At 35.9% G+C, this 23596-nt stretch overlaps 1 protein-coding gene across 1 annotated transcript in view; it reads left to right on the plus strand.

Annotated features, from left to right (window-relative positions):
* The window catches only part of CTNNAL1 (catenin alpha like 1), a 108608-nt gene that overhangs the window by 83329 nt on the left and 1683 nt on the right, over positions 1-23596 (plus strand). The window contains exons 12-17 of the mRNA XM_044658272.1: positions 3587-3624; positions 6288-6338; positions 6434-6588; positions 14749-14797; positions 22737-22793; positions 22910-23023. Coding sequence (XP_044514207.1) covers positions 3587-3624; positions 6288-6338; positions 6434-6588; positions 14749-14797; positions 22737-22793; positions 22910-23023 — 464 coding nt within the window. The remainder of the gene's footprint in view (positions 1-3586; positions 3625-6287; positions 6339-6433; positions 6589-14748; positions 14798-22736; positions 22794-22909; positions 23024-23596) is intronic.

Raw genomic sequence — 23596 nt, forward strand, 5'->3', positions numbered from 1 at the left:
TGATTGGCAACTATCTGTAACTCATAATCTTAGAGAACTGCTAGAACACTGAGAATTTAAGTGATTTTCTCATGATCACACGACAAGTACCTGTCAGAGGCAAGACTTGGGACCAAGTCCTCTTGACTTCAAAGTCAGCTCTCTATTCAGATCCCCATAATATCCGACTAAGGAGTTTGTCCTATGAAAAGAACCCCATAAGAAAAAATGTGATAAATGCATTAAATCCTAGATAGGTTTTTATGGGAGAGACAAAAATTCAATATGACATTTACACAGTCACAGTATACTTATCTGCCCAGTTGCTGTGATAGCCTGCCTGATGCTTGCCACAAGAGACAGTCAGTAAACATTTTTTAAATACCTTCTAAATGTCAGGCATTGTCCTAAGCACTGGGAATACAAAAAGAGGTGAAAGACAGTCCCTGTCCTTAAGGAGTTCACAATCTAATGGGGGAGACAACAAGCAAGTAAATATGCACACATAATCTATAGACAGGAAAAATAGGAAATAATTAAGAAAGGGAAGGCATTAGGATTAAGAAGAATTGGGAAGGGCTTCCTGGAGAATATGGGATTTTAAATGAGTCCTAAAGGAAGCCATTAGTTAAAGATGAAATGTGGAGAAGAGTGGCATAGGAGATTGAATGCTTGACTTAGGAAGAAGAGCTAGGCTCAGATCTCACCTCTAACACTAGCTATATAACTCCAAGCAAGCTCCTTAAAATCTCCAGTTTATATATTCCACTTTATTGATCTGCAAAATGAGTAGGTTGGACTAGATGACTTATAAATTCCCTTCCAGCAGTAAATTTATAATCATAAATTATATGAAATATATATGAAATTCTCTGTATTGCCTTCAATCTACTATTGTTAATCTATAGCAGAGGATATCACTAATAGGATATATAATAATAAGAATTCTAGTCTCTTAATCTTATTAGTCAAAGAATTGTCTCTAAATCTGTGACTAGACACATATCAGGTTCACTTCAGTGAATCATGCAGTGTTTTCATATCTATTATTAAATGTCATAAATTTTCATGGACCACTATACATTTGATGAAGGAATTAGTATCCCAAAATATGATGGGCCAAATCTATTAAGTCAAAATGTAATAAAGATAAAATGCTAAATGTGGGTTCAAAAACTTAGCTATATAAATACATAATGGAGAAAACATGGCTAGAACAATGGTTAATATGAAAAAGTCCAGGACTTTTTTTTTCATATACTGTAAACTCAATGAGCATTAGTCTCCCTGCCCAAAAAAATAAGCTACTTTAAATAAATATAGTGTCTAGTATCAGAGAGGTAATAGCCCTACTTAGTCTTGTTCATATCACCTATGAAATATTTCTGGATATTATAATTTAGGAAAAGTATTAACAAGCTAATGTATATCCCGAAGAGATCAACAATGGCAGTTTTCAAAATCACAACTATACTAAGTGCTTAATAAATGTTTGTTGACTAAGTTAAAAAAAAACTAGAGATATTTTTCCTGAAAGAGATTTAAAGGGAATATGATTTGTTTACAATATTTTAAGGGTGGCCATGTGGAAAAAAATTAGCCTTTTTTTTTTTTAACCTGGCCTAGTTGTAGTAGAACTAAAACCAGTGGATATACGTTACAGGAAAACACATTTTAACTCAGTTTGAGAACATTTTTCCTAATAATTAGAACTGCTCAAAATTAGAATGTGTTGTCTCCTGAGGTAATAACTTCTCTGTTATTGGAGGTCTTCTGTTATTAGTATTTTATAAATACGATTTATTTATACATGAGTTTTTCTAGATTACTGCTGCAATCCCTTCCAACTCTGAGAATGGATGAAATGTGAAGGTACCAGACTAGCTCATCAGACCAGAGTTCTGGCTGTGATAATGAGAAAGTAAGAAAAGTAAATGAGAAAGTAAAGAAAGAATACAAGAGATAACACAAAAGAAAAAATTGATGATAAATATAAGGAATGAATCAGTGGGCGGGCTTGATTTTGACCTTGGATAACAGGAAGAAAGGTAAAACAGTTAACAGAAATGGGAAAATTAGGAAGGGCAGATAGTTTGCAAAAGGAGACAATGACATGTCTTTTATGTGTTGAGACTAAGGACAGGATCTTCTCTGAAGGCAGTTTGAAGTCTAAGACTAGAGATCAGCATTTAAAATATAGATTAGGGACTCAATATAGATAAAAGTGATAGTTTAAAGCTGATAGGGGATAGCTAGGTGGCTCAGCGGTTTGAGAGGCCCAGAGATGGGAGGTCCTGGGTTCAAATCTGGCCTCAGACACTTCCTAGTGTCTTCTGCCTTAGAACCAATATACAGTATTGATTCCAAGATGTAAGTTAAGGGAGGTGAGAGAGAGAGAGAGGATACAAAATAAATAATCCTTGATAAGCTTATTATTATCTAGAGAAACAAAACAGATGATGTAAAGATGAAAATGACAATATTTTTTAAAATATCCAAATTTGGAAAGGTATCTTGTACAAACTGCTTCCTCCATGGTGCTGAGATGTAAGCAGAAGAGACATTTTGGGAGTCATCTGCATATTGGTAGTAATTGAAATCATCTGAACAGTGGAGCTTCAAGAAGAAATATATAGTAGAGAAAACAGAAGCACTAAAAGTTCTTTGGGAAATTATAGAGAAACAGACTGACAAAGGATACTCTTCTAATGACTAGGAATATTCACCGGCATATATATATATATATATACATATATATATATATCAGCAACTCGGCAACTATTTTATTGTTTCTAAAGGAATACTTTTCATTGACAGGGTCAAAGTGATACTACATTGTCAACACAAGAGCTCAGATGGTAGTATGATAAGTCAGGAATACAAACAAGCCCACAGGGTTGAGTGAATGATAGGGATGGGGGAAGAGGGTCATTTATTCTGGGGACAGGCACTCAAAAATGTAAATTTTTAGCTAAGTCTTTTCACAGGGGTAAAGAGAAGTGTGGGATAAGTACTGTTTCCAACGTCAACAATATTGCCTGGATGATGCTGAACTAGTGAGATAATTCCACCTTTCTCATTCATAATTCTTTATGTTCCCTCTGTCTAGGGCAAGTATTAGTCCTCAAGTCTGAAGAGAGGCTGAAACTACTGAAACTGATAGTTAAGTTCAACTACGATGATTAGGAGGATATGGAATCAGGCAAACTGTTACATCTTTCAATATAGGCAGTGTAAGAGTGTGACTGAAAATACTTGGACTTTGATGGCCCATCCACACTTGCCTCATCTGCTTTAGTTTTAGATTTGGTCAAAATGTACTTAAGAAATGTAAACTAGTTATAGGTTAAGATAAATATACTTGAATATTTTATTTTCCCCAGAGTACATCTTAAATGATTGCTAATATAAATTGAATATGGAGTTGTGCAACTTTTCAAATTCCAGGTTCATAAATAAAAGAACTTTGTTTCTAAATGCATGTGATTGATAGAGTATAGCATTACTACTTAAGCTTTCCTTAGCAGTTTGTATAATAAAAGCATAATCATGAGAAACATTACATTCATAAAATCATTTTGTTTACTAATATATGTATTGGTTGTAGGAGAGAAGCGTGCCTATCTTTCCCTTTCAAAGCCAGTGGTAAGTGTTATAAAGTGTTTTTGCATATTTGACTCCTTTTGCTTTAGTCACCTGGGCAATTAATTGCCATTTCTAGTTGGTTTTTTTTTAATGTCTCAATATAGAAAGAGTCAGCCTTGAAATCAGAAAGACCTGTTTTCCCCCTCTGACCCATATTGGCAGTGTGACCTTGGGCAAGTCACTTAATTCCTCAATGCCTCAAAAACAACTTTAAGACTCTATAGGTTGTAGAGAATGTGCTAATCTGTTTTGATAGAGAGAGTTTCCTCACTTGGGACTTCCCTGTATAAATCAAATCACGGGTATAATTTCTATCCCTTCCAATAACATACAATAAGATACCAGTACTTTAAATTATGATGTTAAAAATTTGATTTCTCAAAATATTCTCAGAATTCATATAGTACTCTAATACCTTTAACAATTATTACTGCAAGGACAGCTAGGTAACACAGCAGATACAGTGTCAGGCCTGGAGTCAGGAGGACCAGAGTTCAAATCTGACCTCAGATACTTCCTAACTTTTATGACCCTGAGCAAGTCACTTAACTCCATTTGCCTCACCCTTGTCCTTCTGTTTTAGAATTGTTACTAAGACATAAAGACATTAAAAAGTAATTATTATTAGTGCTGTATTTGGAAGAAAAATGATAAATGAAAATAAAATATATTTGACAAGAGGATCAGGATCAGAAGTCTTACAGTCTTTAATGCCTTCTATATATATATCACAATCATATGTTATTTTCTACAAAATAAAAACTATCCTATTCTCTTGACCTCATAAATGAGGAAGGAGGAGTATAAATTTGCATCAGTTATATTCAGCTTATATAACCTTTAATTATTTATCCATTTGTATAAAAAGAAGGTAAGTGGGTAACTAATTCCCCGCATTGGCTATTCTTTATCATTAGCACTAAATTTTCATCCTCTTGCCCATCTCTGTCTTCTTTCTTATCAACTATTTCCTTATTTACATTTTCTCATATATATTTTTATTTGGGATTCTTGTACACTGCAAATAAGAGCCTCAGAATAGCGGGGAACATATTGTCCACTTCTGGATCATCCTACATCAAGTGTGTCATTGGCTGTCACCCTTCTGCTTTCAACTTCCCACTACTAATTCTGGTGTCTGACTGTAGGTTTGCTCATAAAGAGGGGCAGAGAAGTTTGTAGAGAAGTTCCCATACCTGCTGCCCACTTTCTGACCTGTGTCCCAGAGTCTTGATTTTAAGCCTTCAAACTAGCTTTGTGTGAGCACATTATCTCCACCTAGCTTATGTCACTGCTATGAGCCATTCTTCCCCACAATCACATTATTCTTGCCCACTGCCAAATGGTGGAATGATGTACGGTCTTTTACCTTCCCTTCTTTAAAATAGAATTATAGACACATAAAACGTTAGAACCAGAAGTGACCATAAAGATCCCTTAACCCAACTTCCCTCATTTTACAGAAGCTGAGACTCTGAGAGATTATATTATTTACAGTAATGAAGTTAACTTGAGAGCAAAAAGTGTTTCTGAGGGTCTGGACCAATATCTCCATCCCCTGAACACCTGGGGCCTTTTTGGAACCCTCGACCCCAGATCATAGATGCCACCACCAGTGGCTTGGAACTAGCTAAGTCCTTGTTCCCATTACTTGGAAAATAGGGTCCTTTGTGGAGAAGTTAGTGGGTTTCTGGTATTCCAAGCTGAAATTCTTAATTCATTTTCTCCATTATATTTTGTTTTATAGTGATTGTTTTCTATGTCTATATACTTCAGATATTTCAATGTCTAAAAAATCTTTAATTTCAGCAGGATAGGAACTTACTTTACTAACAAAGGTTAGTAAAGTAACCCAGTAATTAATAACTTGTCTTCAAGAGTTGCTGTAGTTTAAAAAAAAATCATCAGTCTGGTGGTGAGACTTTCTAACCTAGATAAGGCTGGTTGGTTCCAGTAAAACAGACATGCACTAATCTATCTTTGGACCCACACTTAAAGCCTTTTCAACTTGTTAGGACCTGGCAAAACGTTTTATGTGTCTATAATTCTATTTTAATTATATTTATATCTATATAATTATATTTACTAGTATAACCTTCAAGAACACAGGACCATCACCACACAACAAAAAAGCTTCAAAATAAGATCTTTGAGGAGACCAAAATGCATTTCAGATTCGCTACAGGTTAAGTAAGCTTTTGTGGGCTATCCTAGAATCTTTATCATTATTTGTTCTAGAAAATATACATTTTAAATTCTAAATAATCTACTTAGAAATGAGTTTTTGGAATGTAATATTTTTATAAATTTTACATGTTACTAATTTTTGCATAAATTCAGTATTAGAATATCAGAGTTTCTTATACAAGTGTAATCCAGAAATAGGATTTGAAAGGATATCCCATTAAGAGAGGCTTTGAGAGGCATTTAGTTAATTGAATTCCAAATTCATAAAAATGAGAAAAGGATGAATTACATATAAAATGTTATGGGTCTAATTTCATAAAATAATAATTTTAAAGCATTTGTTCAGACATTAAAATCTTATTTCAAATACCTTATTTTAAAGAATGAACTTACTTTTATGTTTTTATTGACTATTATATTTCTTTATGATCAAATATACTATTTTTAAATTACCTTAAATTTTTTTATTACAACAGAAGAATAATGCAAACTTGAAGACGTTAAAGCCAACCAAACTTGATTCTGAGGTGAGACCATTTCCTATAGAATTTTGCTGTATTTTATACTCCTTAAAATTTTTTAAAAGGCCAATGACCAAAAAGTTAAAATTTATGATTAATAGGAACAAGCAAAGATAGCAAAACTTGGACTTAAGCTTCGTTTACTTACATCAGATGTAGACTGCGAAATTGAAAAATGGAAGAACCAGGAGAATGAAATTGTTCGACATGGGCAGAACATGTCCAGTATGGCCTATTCCATATACTTATTTACTAGGTAAATACAATACTATTTTGATATCTTGGATCCAACTAATATCTTCTATGTTAAGAAAATGTAAGTATTAAATTGCTAATGATTATTTATTATCTATTATATGAAAGTCAATATCAAGAGCTGGTAATTAAAATTTTCTTAAGTGAATGAAAGAAAAAGCTTTTAAGTGTGCTGCAAACACAGTCAGTCATTAAGAAAGAGTGTATAAGGGCTGGTGAAGTGAATGTTATCCAATATTCCAATTGTTATTCAATGATTCATCCAGTGAATATTTATCTAATTTCATATTCTAATTCTATCTATGATAAAATAAGTAGTTATTGAATATATGTAAGTACAGACTTTGCACGTCTAAGGATTTATATTTCTTACAGTATAATAATTATTATATCTACCTTGCATTTCCTTTCCATATGCCTACTTTTATATGTGCTCTTCTACTAAAAGTGCATTCTAGAATTTTTCTTAAGACCTATATTAAGCAATACCCTTCTTTTCTTTCTTTAGACATTTAGGAAAAATTAACATATCTTTAGTCATCTGGTACCTCTTCATGATTTCTCAAAAATTATCCACAGTGATTCTTAGATCATATTTGCATGTCTTTATAGTATCCTAAAATATAGTTAACCTGTACCTAAGAGACTTGAATTCATTTTTAAAAACAGGTATTAATTTACCATCTTTCCCCCCTTTGATTTCTAGTCCCTTTTTATGATGTTTGTTCTCTCCTTTCCAATTTTAACATCCTTCTATTCAATGGAGAAAATGAGTGTGAGTTATATAGTTCTTCCTTCTGACATAAGAATGTAAGCACATTTTAAGCAGAGATTCCATTCTTTTTATTCTCAGTGCCTAGCACAGAACAGAAACTTAATAAAATACTTGTCGACTGATTGTTAAAATCATACCCTCTGCTCCAGGACTTTCTTCTGTTCCCTGCCCACTGTTTTCTTTTTATCCTGGAAACAACTTTTAAAGAGACTTTTTTGTTGTCTAGCTTTCATAAACAAACTTTCTGACAGGTTCCTTCCACTCTTTTGTATTTGTTTTTGATGATGTCTTCTTAGCTCATCAATATTTTAAAAATCTCATTTCATCAGAGAATTTCTTGTGCAACCATATTGTTTTCTGAAGATGCTTTTTAATTTTTATCAAGTTCACAATTTACAATTATTATTGTCATTATTATCACAGTTATCACAATCATTATTCACAATTGTATGATCAGAATTCTCTTCTTAAGAATCCTGCCCCTGTCTTGAATATTCCCTTAAGAGTGCTTAGCGCTTGGCCATGGAGTCATACCTGGCTTTTCATCCCAGAGCCAGCTTTCTTAAATTTTAGTGTACAAGTTGGACTGTGCCTAATTTCCCTTCTTTTATTATTACAAACTCCAACATGACAGTCATTCTCTCCTCTTATTCTTCTCCTTCCATGTAATCAGTATTTCATTTTGTTCAATATTAAGAATCAAGTAGCAGTTCCCCAACAGCTTCCTCTCCCTCCCCCCCGCAAAATGAAATCATCAGGGTAAATCTACTGCTCTGCTTTAGAGTAGTTGAAATCTTCTATCACAGTTGACTATTTCAGTTTATATCAGTTTATAACTGTTTTGGTTTCATAATTTTTAGGAAAACATCTTCCCTATCTTCCTTCTAGATGGATTGTCAACAGTATATTCCCAAATAATATCATTTTTGCTTCCTCTCTTTACTTCAACTCTATAGATTTATTGGTATTCATAACCAAACCATCAACAAATTGGATTGTCTATAACCATGTGTTAGACTCTAGAGGTGAAAATTCAAAAATGAAAGTCCTCATTCTTATTAAGCTTACATTTGCTTGGAGGAGATGGCCAGTACACATAAAAGTATACAAAATAAAGACTAGGTAATTTAAGGGTTGGGGGGATACTAGTAGTTGAGAAGATCAGGAAAGGCATCAGATAGGAGGTGGCATTTTAGCTAAGCTTTGAAAAAAGCTAAGAATTTTGAAAGGAAGAAGTGAGAAGTGAATGCATTTGGAATACCAGGGGGACAGTCTGTGCACAACCAGAGAGGGGGAGATGTGAGGAACAACAATAAGGCCAGTTTGATGAGACTGAAGAATATGTGAAAGAGAGTAAAATAATAAGGCTAGAAAGGTTAGAGCCATATGGTAAAGAATTTTGTATTTGTATTCTTATATCATATACCTTTTTCACATATAATGCTATTTCCCTTCCCCTCCTATTAGATATATTTATTTTGAAATAGTTACACATTTATTCAAAATAATGTATGCCATATTCCAAGCAAGAGTCTCCCAAGTGTCAGTGATTCTTCTGTGAAGTCTTATTTACCTCCTTGTGTTAAAATTTCAATTTTTTCTGGTGACCCTTGAGATATATTAGTGTATAAGCATTAAATTTTATGATATTTTTCCCAACCCACTTTCCTCTAACATGAGTGTCATCTTATAAAGTATTTCTTTCATTATCATACTTGTGGGACTTTAAGTATTGCTTTTCAGTTCTGTCTTCTTATTTTTCCTTCTCCTTTAGATTTTAGTATGGAGTTTTCTTGACTAGGGAGTGAGATCCCTGTAAAACACATTATTCCTAATCTTTATGAGGTATGCTCCATTCTTCCCAGAAGATCATTTTTCCAAGCATTTCGTCCAAAATGTAAAATTCTATTCAGTATTGTCTTTGTTACCATTAGTTCATTTACAACATTTTCAACATTTTTTTCTCTCCCAGCAGCATGACCAAGTAAACATACAACCTGCCATGGCGGGCAGCTGGGTAGCTCAGTGGATTGAGAGTCAGGCCTAGAGACGGGAGGTCCTAGGTTCAAATCTGGCCTCAGCCACTTCCCAGCTGTGTGACACTGGGCAAGTCACTTGACCCCCATTGCCTACCCTTACCACTCTTCCACCTATGAGCCAATACATAGAAGTTAAGGGTTTAAAAAAAATAAAAAATAATATTAAAAAAAAAACATACAACCTGTCCTCCAAGTTCTACCTAGAATTTCAAAAGCATTAGAGAAATATTGCAGGGTGCTTTTTTCCCCCAGAGATATCATTCATTTGCATGTAAATCAGCAGAAGTGAGTAGCAAATAGTGAGTCTGATGAATCTTAAAAGGTTCTCTTTTAGGCCTTTGATGCGTATGCCAGGAAGACATCTTCCAATTTGCTGGCAGGTCTGAATACATATACCCAATATGCCTTTGCAGAAAGTTGTCAGCCATTATAAAGATATTTCCTCTTTTAAAAAAAGAAACATGACACTACCCATGTGTCCTCCTTGTATTCTGAATAATATGGGATATTTTCTATGATGATTTGATGATTTGTTTTGTATTTCCAGGGATATAGAACTTTTTTCATCAGTTCTGTTATAAGTAAAGTTATGTGTGTGTGCAGAGGGCAAAGGCATGGGAAAGCAGAGAAAAGAAATTCTAGAATTCTACTGGGAAGAATCAGTTAGCTTGTGCTGGGGAATCCATTCTCTCTTTACCTGGAGAGGACTGGATACCTTCCTTTGTTAGCTGTGGTATATCTGGACTTCTCCATCCTACCTGCTTCCCTGTTACCTGATTGAACCATCTACTAAGCTTCCTGAGTGATCCTGTACAGCTGAGCCATCTGTCACTGAGAATTAGGTTGGGGTCCTTTTTGAATCCAAACCTCTTCTTGGGGCCCTGTCCTGCCTAGCTGCCTAACTACCTCCATTACCAACAAAAGGGGGGTTGTTTGGGTTAATGTAGGATATTTATACTCTGGTCTGAGTCCCTAGATAGAGAGGTGAGCTCAGTGCAGGGAAAAATCCATGAAGCTCCTGGCAACAGGACATTTAGATCTTGTAGGGTTTAGATAGAAACCATTAGTTTAAGTTATCCAATTTCCTTTTACCTTTCCCTTGTTAAAATTAAACACCTTTGATATATTTAAAAAAAAAAAAAAGACCCCAACCTAATTCTTACTGACAGATGACTCAGCTGTACAGGATCATTCAGGAAGCTTAATAGATGGTTCAGTCGGGTAACAGGGAAACAGGTAGGATGGAGAAGTCCAGATATACCACAGCTAACAAAGGAAAGTATCCCTCTCCAGGTAAAGAGAGAATGGATTCCCCAGCACAAGCTAACTGACTCTTCCCAATAGAATTCTAGAATTTCTTTTCTCTGCTTTCCCATGCCTTTGCCCTCTGCACACACATATAACTTTACTTATAACAGTTCCCTACATTCTTCTGCTTGGCAACCTTTTTTTTTTCAACCCTTACTTTCCGTCTTAGAATCAGTACTGTGGATTGGTTCTAAGGCAGAAGAATGGTAAGGGCTAGGCAATGGGGGTTAAGTGACTTGCCCAGGGTCACATGGCTAGGAAGTGTCTGAGGCTAGGTTTGAACCCAGGACCTCCCATCTCTAGGCCTAGCTCTCAATCCACTCAGCTACCTAGCTACCCCCTGGCAACCTTTTGATATTGAATTTGATTCTCATTTACTCCCTCAGAACCTCTCTCTGGCTTCTTGCCTACATTATTTCTTTCATCCTACCTAGAAACCCTTTCTTCTTCCTAATAAATGAAAGCAAAGATGAGTATCTGCTTTGTTTCTAGTTCTTTGCTACCACAAAAGTGGCGATATAGATACTTTAGTATAAATAGAGCTTTTTTTGTGATTCCTCCTTGGAATCTCTAGGTTAAAGAATACAGCATCTCAGCCATATTTAGGGTACAGTGAGGCATAGCACTGCAAGTCTTAACTCTCTCTTTGGACCCCAATGCAGTCTAACAAACATTTAAGTGCTTTCTATGTGCGAGAAACTAGCTAGGCATGAGGGAAAGGAAATAGGGGAATAAGTATTTCTGTGTTGCCTATGTGCTAAGCACTTAACAACCCTGGAGAGGAGGAGCTTTTTACATCTGAGGAAACTGAGGCAAAGAGAGATCAAATGACTTACTGTATTTTAACATTATTGTGACCTTAAGGTCACATAGCTAGTAAGTGGCTTGAGGTGGGATTTGAACTTGTGTCTGCCTGACTCCAAGCCCATTGCTCTTTTGTGCCATATAATTGCTTAAGAATGCTACCTGTGCATGAAATACACATTTGAAAAAAAGAGATTGCCTGACCTTTAAGGATATTAAATTTTATTTCTAGAACTATGACATACCCAAATAAGTATGACAAAAGATAAAAAGGATTAAGGATTACAGCAAAGAAGAGATTAGTACAAACTACTGTGTGAAAATTTGAAAAGGAAGAGATCACTTTCAGCTGGGGGATAAAGAAAAGCTTAATGGAAGATAATATCACTAACTTTTGTATAAAGAAAAGCAAAGAACTCAGTGATTCCCAAAGTGGGTGCTGCAGCGATCCAGGGGGGTGGTGATGGCCACGGGTGCATTTATCTTTCCTATTAATTGCTATTAAATTTTTTTAAAAATTAATTTCCAGGGGGGTGGTAGGCCAAAAAAGTTTGGGAACCATTAAACTAAAGGGAGTATGTTCCAGGCATTAGTAATAGCCCACTGGAATATATAGTGGCATGCTAAGATTTGGGAATAACTTGACTATACAGATTGATTAGAACAAATATTGTAAAATGGAATGATGAGGGGGAAAGCCTGGAAAGGGAGGCTGGAACCACATTGTGGAGTGCCTTAAAATCAAATCTAAAGAATTCATATTTATGAGATTATGAGCAACTGCTGAAGTTTTTTAAAAGAGGTGTCAGACTTGTGCCTCAGGAAGATTATTTTGACAGCTGTGTGATGGACTAAGGAGATACTGGGAGACTGTAAATGAGGGCTGCACTAGTAGTGAGGAGTAGTAGATGTGAGAAGAGAAACTTAACAACTAATCAGATGTGGGGTGTAGGAGAAGAGAAGAATGAAAGATGATCGAGATTTTGATCTCTTTGACAAAAGAATATGACAGCATCAACAGAAATAGGGATGCTGAGAAGGAAAACAGATTTTGAGAGGTGACTACTGGCATTAAATGCTACAGAATGGTCAAAAAAGATGAAGATTAAGAAATAGCCTTTGGTTTTGGGAATTATAATCTTCTAGAGCTCTATATAAGTAAACAGAGGAAGCAGAAGACAATTTACAAATTAGGAGTGGTAAGGAAGCAGATGCAGCAAGAACAGATTCTTTCCTAGACAGTTAATAGAGAAGAAAAGATATGTGTAATAATAACTTGAGGTAATAAGAATATACATAGAGAGTTAACTTTTGCTAGGTAGATCCTGGAGCCTCACACTCATACAAGTTAATAAGGAAAAGTAGAAAATTCCTTGCATTTCCATGGTCTTGCTCAGGCTTTTTTCTTCTGCAAAATTCCACAGCTTCCAAGTTTTGGTTACTTGTCCTCGTTATGGCCAAGTAGATAGTGAGATTAAGTTACAAGTGCCCAACTATTTCTTCTACAGACTCTTATAGCCTAACATCAGAAGTACCAGCTGGTAAAGAGACTACATTTGCCTTGCCTCTGTGATTACCAGCAAGTACCTACAGATTCATTCTCCTATTGTTCTCCTATTGCTCTTCAACCACCTGGCTAGTACTGTATTTCCCCTGAATTTCTTCACATGAGTATATATTCTTTACTTTTTTAAACCCTTTCTTTCTATCTTAGAATTAAATGATTTTTTAGTGTGCTCCTAGTGGAATCACTTGCCACCACAGAGAAGGTAGTGGCCAAAAGGTATGATAAATTTCAAGAGACTCTTTTACAGATCCCAGGTACATTTCCCAGGAAAACAACAAACCTCTATATTGTTCATCAGCATTCCTTAGTAGGAATATAGTGACCACCAACAGTGATCTCTTTTTCCTCTCTTCTTTCTCACCAGTTCATTCCTTGAAACACAAAAAGTTGTTTCCTCCTAACAGGATTAATTCCCTCTTCCAAGGAAAGAGTTTTGTGTCTTATATTTAGCTCTAAAATCAAGGGGCTTTCTTTCCTTCTCTTTATACAACATATTCTTTTAACCCTCCCACAACCTAACATGAATTAGGATTCCTTTTTTCCCTATGTTCCCATCTCAGAGCTCTTCTTTCACTTTTTAAAGGAAGATTTGATCACCCCTGACAAAATATACAGCATTCATCCAGCTCCACCTCTAGGAAAAAGGCCAATTTGTACTTTGTGCCCACATAGGTATTTAGTACTCAAAAAACAACAACAAAAAAAACAAACAAACCATGAAACCTTTCTTAACCTTAATTTCCTCAAATGTCAAGTTATGTGGTAGTACCAGATGACCAAAGTAAGGTCCTGTCTTAATCCTGAATCTGTGAGCACACAAACTGCACAATTACTTATGTCCTCTATTTTTGCTTGAAACAAGAGCTTCAGCCCTATTCTTTTGGCAACTCTCATGCCTAAATACTCTGAAAAAATGTCTGGATACTAGCCCTAGCTACTTAATCGGTTAAAAACTCAGTAATAGGGTGACTAAACAAATATTATTTAAGGTACTCTTCCTACTTATTTTTGCATTACAAGACTCGGATACTCTTTGATATTAGACTGCTAAGCTCTAAAAGAAACTACTTGCTCTCTAGGCTATATTCTGGATGAGGTTCTTCAATAGGAGTTTAATTATCCGAATGGTGCTATCCAATTCCTTGCTTCGTATCTCCTCTCACTTTCTTGCTTCTCTAGCTACATCTCACTTTTCCTCTTCCTTGAGGCTGGCTTCAGTTATGGTTGGCTTTCCATCTTTCCTTGCCATATGACATTCACCTGCCTTTGAAAATTAACCCTTTAGTGCCAATACTCCCAAGCTCCAGGGAAATAAGCTGCTCTGGGTTTGAATTTGAGTTCAGTTATTATGAAAGTGCTAATTATCTACATCTCTCCTCTCCAAAGTTTTTGAAAGGTATAAGTAAGTATAGCTTATGTAAAACTCAGGTATGGTTTACACTGAATTTTTTGATTGACTTTTTCATGTAAATGTATACTTACTATGTGGTTTTAATAATTAAATAACATATTTAACCTCAAGAATTCTGTTGCTCAATTCATTAAGATTTTTAAAAGTTAGGGGTTTCAATTCATACATAATAATTGAGAGCATTAATAATGTATAAAATAGACCAATCTCCATATAGTAACTTTTCTTTCTTAAAAAATTAATGTTGTTTATTTCAGGGGGGAAGGGCTGTTGAAGAGTACTCAGGATTTAATTTATCAAGTAGAGGTATGCTATGCTCCAGTTTACATTACTACATAATATTTTGCTCTAAGAATATGTAACATTTATGTTCTCACAGATTACTTCCTGTTCTCTTGTCACTTCAAGGGAGGATATAGGACTAGAATATCATAGTGGTCTTCTGTGAAGCATTTTTGAACAGCATAATTGATGAAAATTCCTTGGATAATAGAAATGAAACAATGGGTTTTGCCAATTAATACAAAAGTCTCTGAGGTTTCTAAATTTTCCAGATAGATAAACCAAATAAGATGGTTAAAAATTCTTCCATCAGGTATAGACTCACACTATCCAGAAGTTAAGAAAAATAGTTTGATCTTCTAAGGGCAACATTTAGGCACAGTGGGAAAGTGTTAATATTATATTTCATTTTTTTCCTCTTCCTTTTTCTTTTCCCTAGAACTAGAGTTAAACCTGAACTACCACAGGGTCCCTCCTAGCCCTAATATTCAGTGATTATAAATTTAAAAACTTCATAAATTTCAGAGATATTAATTTATTTAGGACCAGTAGACCATTCTATCCTCTATTCCAAAGCATTCTCCCTTAATCCAAAGTGGAATTATCTTTCTTTTTGGAAGCCTCTTCAGTCAGTAAGTGCTTAGTCATTGCTTCATAGCCAGACTTCATTGGGCTTAAAGACATTCTTAGGGGTGCAGGTGGATGGCAGGTGGGTGGCTCAGTGGTTTGAGAGTCAGGTGCAGAGACAGGAGGTCCTGGGTTCAAATATTACCTCAGACACTTCCTAGCTGTGTGACTCTGGGCACTTAACCCCCAATGCCTAGTCCTTAGCTCTTTTCCGCCTTGGATAATGAAATGACATTCTTAATTGGGTTGAAGAAGTGAGGGGTAGCTACTGACAAAGTGAGAAGAATGAAAGTAAACCCTTTTAGACTTGAATTTTAAAATAGGCTACATGGAAGTTGTTTCCCTTGAACTAGACCCACCTTTCTATTAGTCCTGAAGTTTTGGACTGGGTTACAGGTACTGTCGTGCCACAAAGTATCCCCTGTCTATTTTTCATGCTAGATGATGAACTGTAATATGCCAGTTATTCATTTGGCACCTGCCAATTGGTTTCTTACATCTATGACAAATGATGTCCTGACCATATCTAATGCCTACTTTTTTATACCAACCATATGGCATAAAGGACTTTATCACTAGAAGGCCTGATAATAGTAAAGTTTCTAATCCTCGCTTTAAGATTCATTCTCCTAACACCTTGATTTTTATAATTGGAATTTTTATAATAGGAATTTTATCAGATTAGCTTCAAATACATTTAGAGCTTAAATTTTATCATGTACTTGATTTAGTACCATATATACACGATCATTCATGCAAACTGTTAACCCTAAGAAAGCCCAACAGGTATTCTAGAAACACTCTCGATGAGAGATAAAGAACTGCTACTATATCCATCTATAGCTGAATTTCATCTGGCTTTCCTTTAAAGAAAATTATAAAATCTTCCCCACTTTTGCTTGATACCTCTTGGCAAAGCAATTGCCCAGTAAGGTTTGCTGCCCTTCTATCTGCCTTTATTGCTTTATTGTTTTATCTGACCTAGCTCTTCCCCTTTCTGTAATGTTCAACATTCTGATAAAACATCAGAGAAAAGGAGTTAATTTTAATCCTTAAAAGCAAATTTATTCTTCTCTGGCCCAAATGAGCAATTTCCTATAGTATGGGCCTAAACTTTTCATCAGCTCATTATTTTGGAGCTGAAAGTCCTCATTTTATAGAAGTAGAGTGGCTTGGTCATGGACACACAACTTGTTAGAGGCAGAATAATTTTGTGAAGAACCTGACTTTGAATCCCAGCTCTGAGTTTTCATACCTGTATGTCCCTGAGCAAGTCATTTAGACTAAGTCCTAGTTTCCATTTCTTTAAAATGGGGGTGGTACTGAACTACTTACTTCAGAGTATATATATTTTAGTAGCAGAGCTATGAAAAGAGCTCCTAATCTCTTATTATAATTTTACATTGCCTTCTGTTATGAATTTATCTTCAATTTGATCAACCCTCACCTCCTTAAATGGGATCTTTATCTATATCCTGCTTCGACTATCTCCTCTACAGCAATGATCCTCAAATCTGTAGTTCTTTCAGGGTTTTTGCCAAATTCTAGTACTGTCAATCCAGCATTCCTACCTAAAAAGTCCTCTATCACTTCAAACCTAATATATCCAAAACTAAATGTATCAATTTTCCTTAATAACTCCTCAAGAAAAGTCCCCTTTCATTTTTCCACATTAGGCTTGTCCTTCTCTTTGATTTTCAGTCACACAAACTTAACATTTCCAGGCAATATTGATCCACCTCTCCTTTGTTCCCTATTAGTTTTCAGGTCCTGTCAGTTCTTTCTTGTCATGTCTTACTTCCATGCCTTGCTTCAGCTGTAACCCTAATCTAGGATCTCATTCACCTTATGCCTAGACTATAGCAAGTTTCCTTCCTCTAGTCTTTTAATGTGTTCATTTCACCACTGCCAATTCATTTGCAAATGTAGTCCTAACCCACCCTATTCCATTTTATTTCTGTCTACAGCACTGCCCAGTTTGAACCCTCTGCTTAAATACCAATTCCTACATGAGTAGGTTCTTTTGTACTTATTGGTATACATAGCCTCTGACAGAATGCAAAAACTGTGATCTGGGGCTGTTTCTGAGCATAGTATCTAGCATAGACTGCCCACTTAATAAATGTGAACTGAATTGACTTAAATTGCTCCAATCAGGCCAGTCTGCTCACTGTTTCCCAAACACACTGATCATTCTGCACACTTTTGTTCATATCTTTCCCCCATCTAGAATGCCTTCCCCTCACCACCTGTCCAAACCCTGCCCATGTTTCAAGTCCCACCTCTGTCACAAATCTACACTAATAATTGTGCCCCAGTTTTCTTTTCCTCACTTGATATTCGAATGCACTTGCCTGTCTGTGCTACTTGTCATTTAGAATCCATGCATTTATACATGGCCCCTAATTTACAAATAAATTGTGTTCCAGGGCCTTGTTTGTAAGTCAGATTTTTGGAATTTGGGGCATATTTTCCAATAGAAACTTTCTTGAGTGTATAAAAGAGGGTATAGTTTTTTTTTACCTATAACATACCTAATCTATAATACTAATATTAGTCTAAGTGCTAAGTCAGAGGTCTTCAGTTATCTTCCAGAAGTTTATTTTTTCAAACAAGAGAATGCTTTTTAACACATGAATATTAATTGGTATTCAGGCAGCAAAACAAAATTAATTAAAAAGGCAGTGATGAAAAGGTATTTGTGGAGAGGGAGAGAGGGGGGAACTGAGGCTGCCACATAAGCAGACCAGGACTACCACATTCCCATGCTTGCCAGGGTCCATTCTTCTAAGCCAGGCAGTGCTTGAATTTTGATGGAGGGAAAAAATTACAATTTCACTCTAATTGGTTTCCCTCGGAATTCCATGTATTTTATCTTATGGATTTTAAAACATTCTGAGAAGGGTCTTTAAGCTTCATCAGATAGCCAGAGGAGTCCATTTGCACATAAACCATGCTAAGAACACGTGCTCTAAGCAGTTTTGCTTTCCACAGCTTCTTCCCTTCCTTTACTTCTGAATTCACCAGTCCCTAAAAGCTCCAAATTATTTACAATGGCAAACAGGATCCTGATCCTTCACAGGACAATGCAAAGACTCTTGGATTTGGAGCCAAAGATCTTTAGTTTAAATCTCAGCTCTGATACTTACCTACCTGGGTAACTTTGGTCAAGTCACTTAAACTCTAGGCAAACTTAAGTCTCCTCATCCACAAAAAAATGAGAGAGTTGAATTAGATGACTTCTGAGGTCCCTTCCTACTCTCACTCTATGGTCCTATGGCCCTAAATGAGAGCAGCTATTTTATATATATGCTATTTTTACCTCTTCAACTACCCATATTGCTATATTGTATCTTTGCTTGTCAGGCCAATGAGCCTTTCATAAGCTTATTCAGGAGCAAGTCTTTTCCTTCTTTGAATACCCCATTCCACAATCCTCGTTAAACAATTTATAGACTAATCTATCTGAAAGTGCAGGTCTTATCTAGTAGGATTTTTTTAATTTAAAGAAACTTCACCTTCCACCTTAGAATAAATATTATGTATTGATTCTATAGTAGAAAAGTAGTAAGGCCTCTCAAAGGGGTTAAAAGACTTGCCCAGTCACACAGCTATGAAGGGTCTGAGGCCAGATTAGAACCAGGACTTCCTGTCTCTAGGCCTGGCTCTCTCTCCACTGAGCCACCTTACCACCCCCTCATTATGAAGATCTTTAAAAACTAACAACAGAAATACCCACCAGGAAGACTTCACTAACTGTAATGTGCAGATACATTAATCAATTGAGCATTTTCTATGCTCCCATTAGTGTGCTAAAGAATGCCAAATAGTACTGTGTTAGAGTTCAGAAATATTTGTGGATTAGAATAGTTCATGACAGTCCCTTCCTTGGAGAGGTGAGAATTCAAATAAACCTTGTAGAATGGATGAGGCTTGAACAGATTAAGAAATAAATAGTATGAAAAAAGGCTTGAAAGAGGTTTGGAACAAAAAGGAATGCCTTAAGAGAAGGAGTACATTTGGGGAGTAGTGAAAAACAAGTTTGGAGAGGCATATACTGTTTTACAAAGATTGTCCTGGTGGCAGCATATAAAATGAATTAGAATGGGTAGGGAATAGAGCCAAGAAGAGTCGGTCTTTTGAAGTCATCTAGGAGTCAAGGTCTTCCCTGAAGTAAGGGCAGAAGGAATGGAGAGAATGAGCAAAAAGTAGTCTTTGAAAGGAAGTGAGTGGACTGAATGACAGATTAGACCAAAGAAAGGTTAATATTAACCTCCTGAAATTCTTGATGATCCTGTCATTTGACTAGCCTGGCCTTATTTGGATTGCTATTTCAAACTTCTACTTCCCAATCAACTAAAAAGTTAGCCTACTGTCTAATGAGATGGGGGTAGGGGAAGTGTTAGATTCTCAAAGAGAACTTCAAATTAACCCAACCTCCTCCCCTTTTCCCTGCACATCAGATTTCCACCTCAGTTGTGGGCCTCATCTGGCTAGCTTATCCTTCTTTTAAACTTAAATAACCATCTTCCCTTCAGCACTTTATCTGGATGGGGTTCTGCTATCAAAATGACTAGAAAACTTGACATGGGAATTGCCTTTTAGAGGCTCCCAGAGGAGAAAGATCAAGTCTTCATCTTTTCTTTCTCTTAAAAATTCTTCCTCTTGGGGAAATTGTCCTCCATTCTCAGTTGAAATCACAGTGATTATATAGTTCATAAAGATATTCCTTATAAAAATGGAATAGCCATTGAGTCAAATTCCCACAAATTTAATAAAAGTTATTTAAACCCTGCTTCTCATTGATATCAGCTTAACCACTTGATCATCAAATATTTCTTAAACTGCTCTTTGTAAGTGGGTGTTACTAAGACACAGCCTCCATCATCTGTCATCAAAGAGCTTACAATCTAAGATCACATTCAACCGAAATGATCAGAGAAGACTTTATAGAGGTGGTTTTTAACTGTACCTCAAAGAATTGATGAGATTTTATGATATAGGAAAAGAACATTCCAACAGGAAGAAATAATCATTAACAAAGACACAGAAATGAGGAAAGCACAAAGTATATACTTGGGAGTAACAAGGCTAGAAAATAAGGCTCACATAAAGGAAGGAGAAATAAGGCTGGAAAGTCAAACTGAAGACACAAAATTATGAAGGGCCTTAACTACTAAAAAGTCTTGATTCAGTGGTTAATTGTGGAAGGGTTCTGAATAAGTAAGTGGCATCAAAATGGTCTTTTGAGAAAATTAATCAGATGGCAGTGATCAAGGTAAACAAATGCCTGCAGGAGGCTGACAGCCATAGGGGTAGTCAGGAAAAAAACCAAGTAGCATGTCACAAAAGCCAAGTAATGGGGCAGCTGGGTAGCTCAGTGGATTGAGAGTCAGGCCTAAAGATGGGAGGTCCTAGGTTCAAATGTGGCCTCAGACACTTCCCAGTTGTGTGACCCTGGGCAAGTCACTTGACCCCCATTGCCCACCCTTACCAATCTTCCACCTATGAGACAATACACCGAAGTACAAGGGTTTTAAAAAAAAAAAAAAGAAAGAAAAGCCAAGTAATGTTTGAGAGGAAAATTAAGCAAAAGGAATACAAATAATCAACAGCCTCAGTGACACAGACATGAAGGAGAATGAAGAAAAGCCCATTAGTAACTGTAGTGACCAAACTATCCTCCAGTTGTCCTTACTTGTCATCATACAGTGGTTTGGCTATATAGTCAGTATGGTTTAATATCTGGCAGGGGTTTTTCTGATCTACATTTGGGGTTATCTAGTTAATGAGGGAGCTTATTTTCCCTGAAAAAGAGAGGAGGTAGAGATTCCCTTCTTTTCTAAGATCACCAAATCCTAAGTTGGTCTCCCTTTCCCCCATCCTTGAGTTGGTAAACAGGAAATCCACATAGAGTCCTTAAACAGTCACTTTGTTCTCCCCTAAGAAAACATTTCTTTTGAAGAACTGAAAAGTCAAATCACTTTAAAACTCTACATGAGGAAAAAGAACATACTGTACCAGGGAGTATGAGTATTTCTTCATGCTAGCTACTTGGGATTTCCTGTAACCTATAGACTTAATGTTAGTCAAAGTTCACCCTTGTTCCAAGTCGGCTAGGCCTATTTCGGGCCAGTCAAGTGGTTCAGACTGGTTTGGAAGAAATGAAACACAGACTTCATAACATTTAATAAAAAATGCTAATAATTAAAAGATCCATTGAAGATACAGCATTAAAACGGATACAACTACCCTCTGCAGTCACACTCAATCACAGAAGCAGCCCTCAAAAAATGTGTGAACTCCAGCAATAGATTCCAATAACTCTGAAGTGAAGATTTTTCGTCATTAAAAAAAAAAAAAAAAAAGCTGGGCCTTTATGACTCAAGTGATCAGGAAACCTCATCAAACAGTTGAATTTCATTTCCCTGAACCAATTAAGTGTTGAGAACAATTGCTGTACTCTTAAAGGTGACACTAGCCTAGCCTACGTAAACATGTTGATCACACTCAACAAACACAACAGTATATATAGTTTTCTATAAATCTATTAAGAGAGTGTTGGAAATGAGGCTGTCTGGTCTCCATATGGTACAGGAAGCTCCTCTCTGTTCCATGCCCATGCATTGGTGAGCTTTTATGTAATCTGCCATAGGAAAGTGGAAGGGCAATGCATACCAATCCATTATAACAAATATATTCAAATTATAAGTCCTCCTTATAGATCAATAGTATCTTTTTTAATTAATAGGGCAATATTACTATTATGCAGGCTTACCTTATCACTGATTCTCTGCAAACATCAGGCAATAAAATGTTATAGAAGAGTAATTAGCTTAATAGGAACCATTTTACAAGTGGTAAGCAAACAGATACCAGCAGTTTAGTGCTACTGGGATTTAAACATCATTTCTGATCATGTTGTGTTAATCAGTTAAATGATATTCCCCTAGGATTTTGTGACAATAAGGTGAGGTTTGGTTATACTACATAACATATAATGTAGAATATGTAATGATGTTATTTTGAAACAGTTTTATAAGGTCTGCCTGTATTGCTGTGAATTTTGAAAATGCAATTAACTACTGATAATCCAAACTAATGTATTGTGTTCATAACTGATTAAAAAAATAATAGGTGTTCACATTATTGGTTAACCCTTCTTTGTTACTTATTTCTGTTTTTAATAGGAAAAATAGTAGTGCCCAGGCGTTTACAACAATTTTAAAACTTTTTTGAGACTATAGGAATTTAAATATAATTTATTCATTAGAAAATGTTCTTAAGTACATATATTAAGAGATTTAAAATAAATAATCTTTCCATCTTTCATCAGGTTTTTGCTACAGAGGGCTTAAAACTGTCTTCAGTTCTCCAGGGTTTCTCAAAACAGGTAATGTGTGTCTGCTGAAGATTATAACTTATACCCCAAATTTTGAAGATACAGCATTAGGTATAAAAATTGAAACCTTTATTGAAATTTCTCTAACTTCCTAATTTGCATTTCAGCTGAAAGATGATGACAAGCTTTTGCTTCTACTGGAAATAAACAAGCTGATTCCTCTGTGTCAGCAGCTCCAACTCACAGCCAAGGCCCCCATTCAAAATAAAATATTTACAAAGGTAAAAGAGCTAAGTTATTCAGCTAGAAAAATAGAATGGTTTTTTTCTTCTGCTTATATTAGCATAGACTTCACAGTACTCTGTGGTATCATATAAAAGGGCAATTCCTCTCTTCTCCCAGGCTCAGCTGCCAGAATAATTTTTCTCTTGTTATAACAAGTGACAAAAAACTATAGCAGATTGACTTACATTAATAAGGAACTGCTCTGATTTAGCAACTTTCCAGATTGTCTTTCTACTGTTATTTGCCCCATCAAAACCAGGTCCATTATCTTGAAGAGATTTCAAGAGAGGAGGTGGGGTGGGGGCGTGGGGGTGGAGGACCTGGGTGGCTCAGTAAATTGATTACCAGGCCTAGAGACAAGAGGTCCTAGGTTCAAATCTGGCCTCAGACACTTCCCAGCTGAGCTGTGTGACCCTGGGCAAGTCACTTAACCCCTATTGCCTAACACTTATCACACTCTTCTGCCTTGGAACCAATAACAGAAGATAAGGGTTTTAAAAAAGAGAGAGAGGAGTCCGGTTCCCTAGATTGCCTTAATACCTCAGTGAAAAGAGAGCTTTGCTGTCACT

The sequence above is a fragment of the Gracilinanus agilis genome, chromosome 1 (genome assembly GCF_016433145.1).
Source record: "Gracilinanus agilis isolate LMUSP501 chromosome 1, AgileGrace, whole genome shotgun sequence".
In the NCBI taxonomy this organism is placed as follows: domain Eukaryota; kingdom Metazoa; phylum Chordata; class Mammalia; order Didelphimorphia; family Didelphidae; genus Gracilinanus; species Gracilinanus agilis.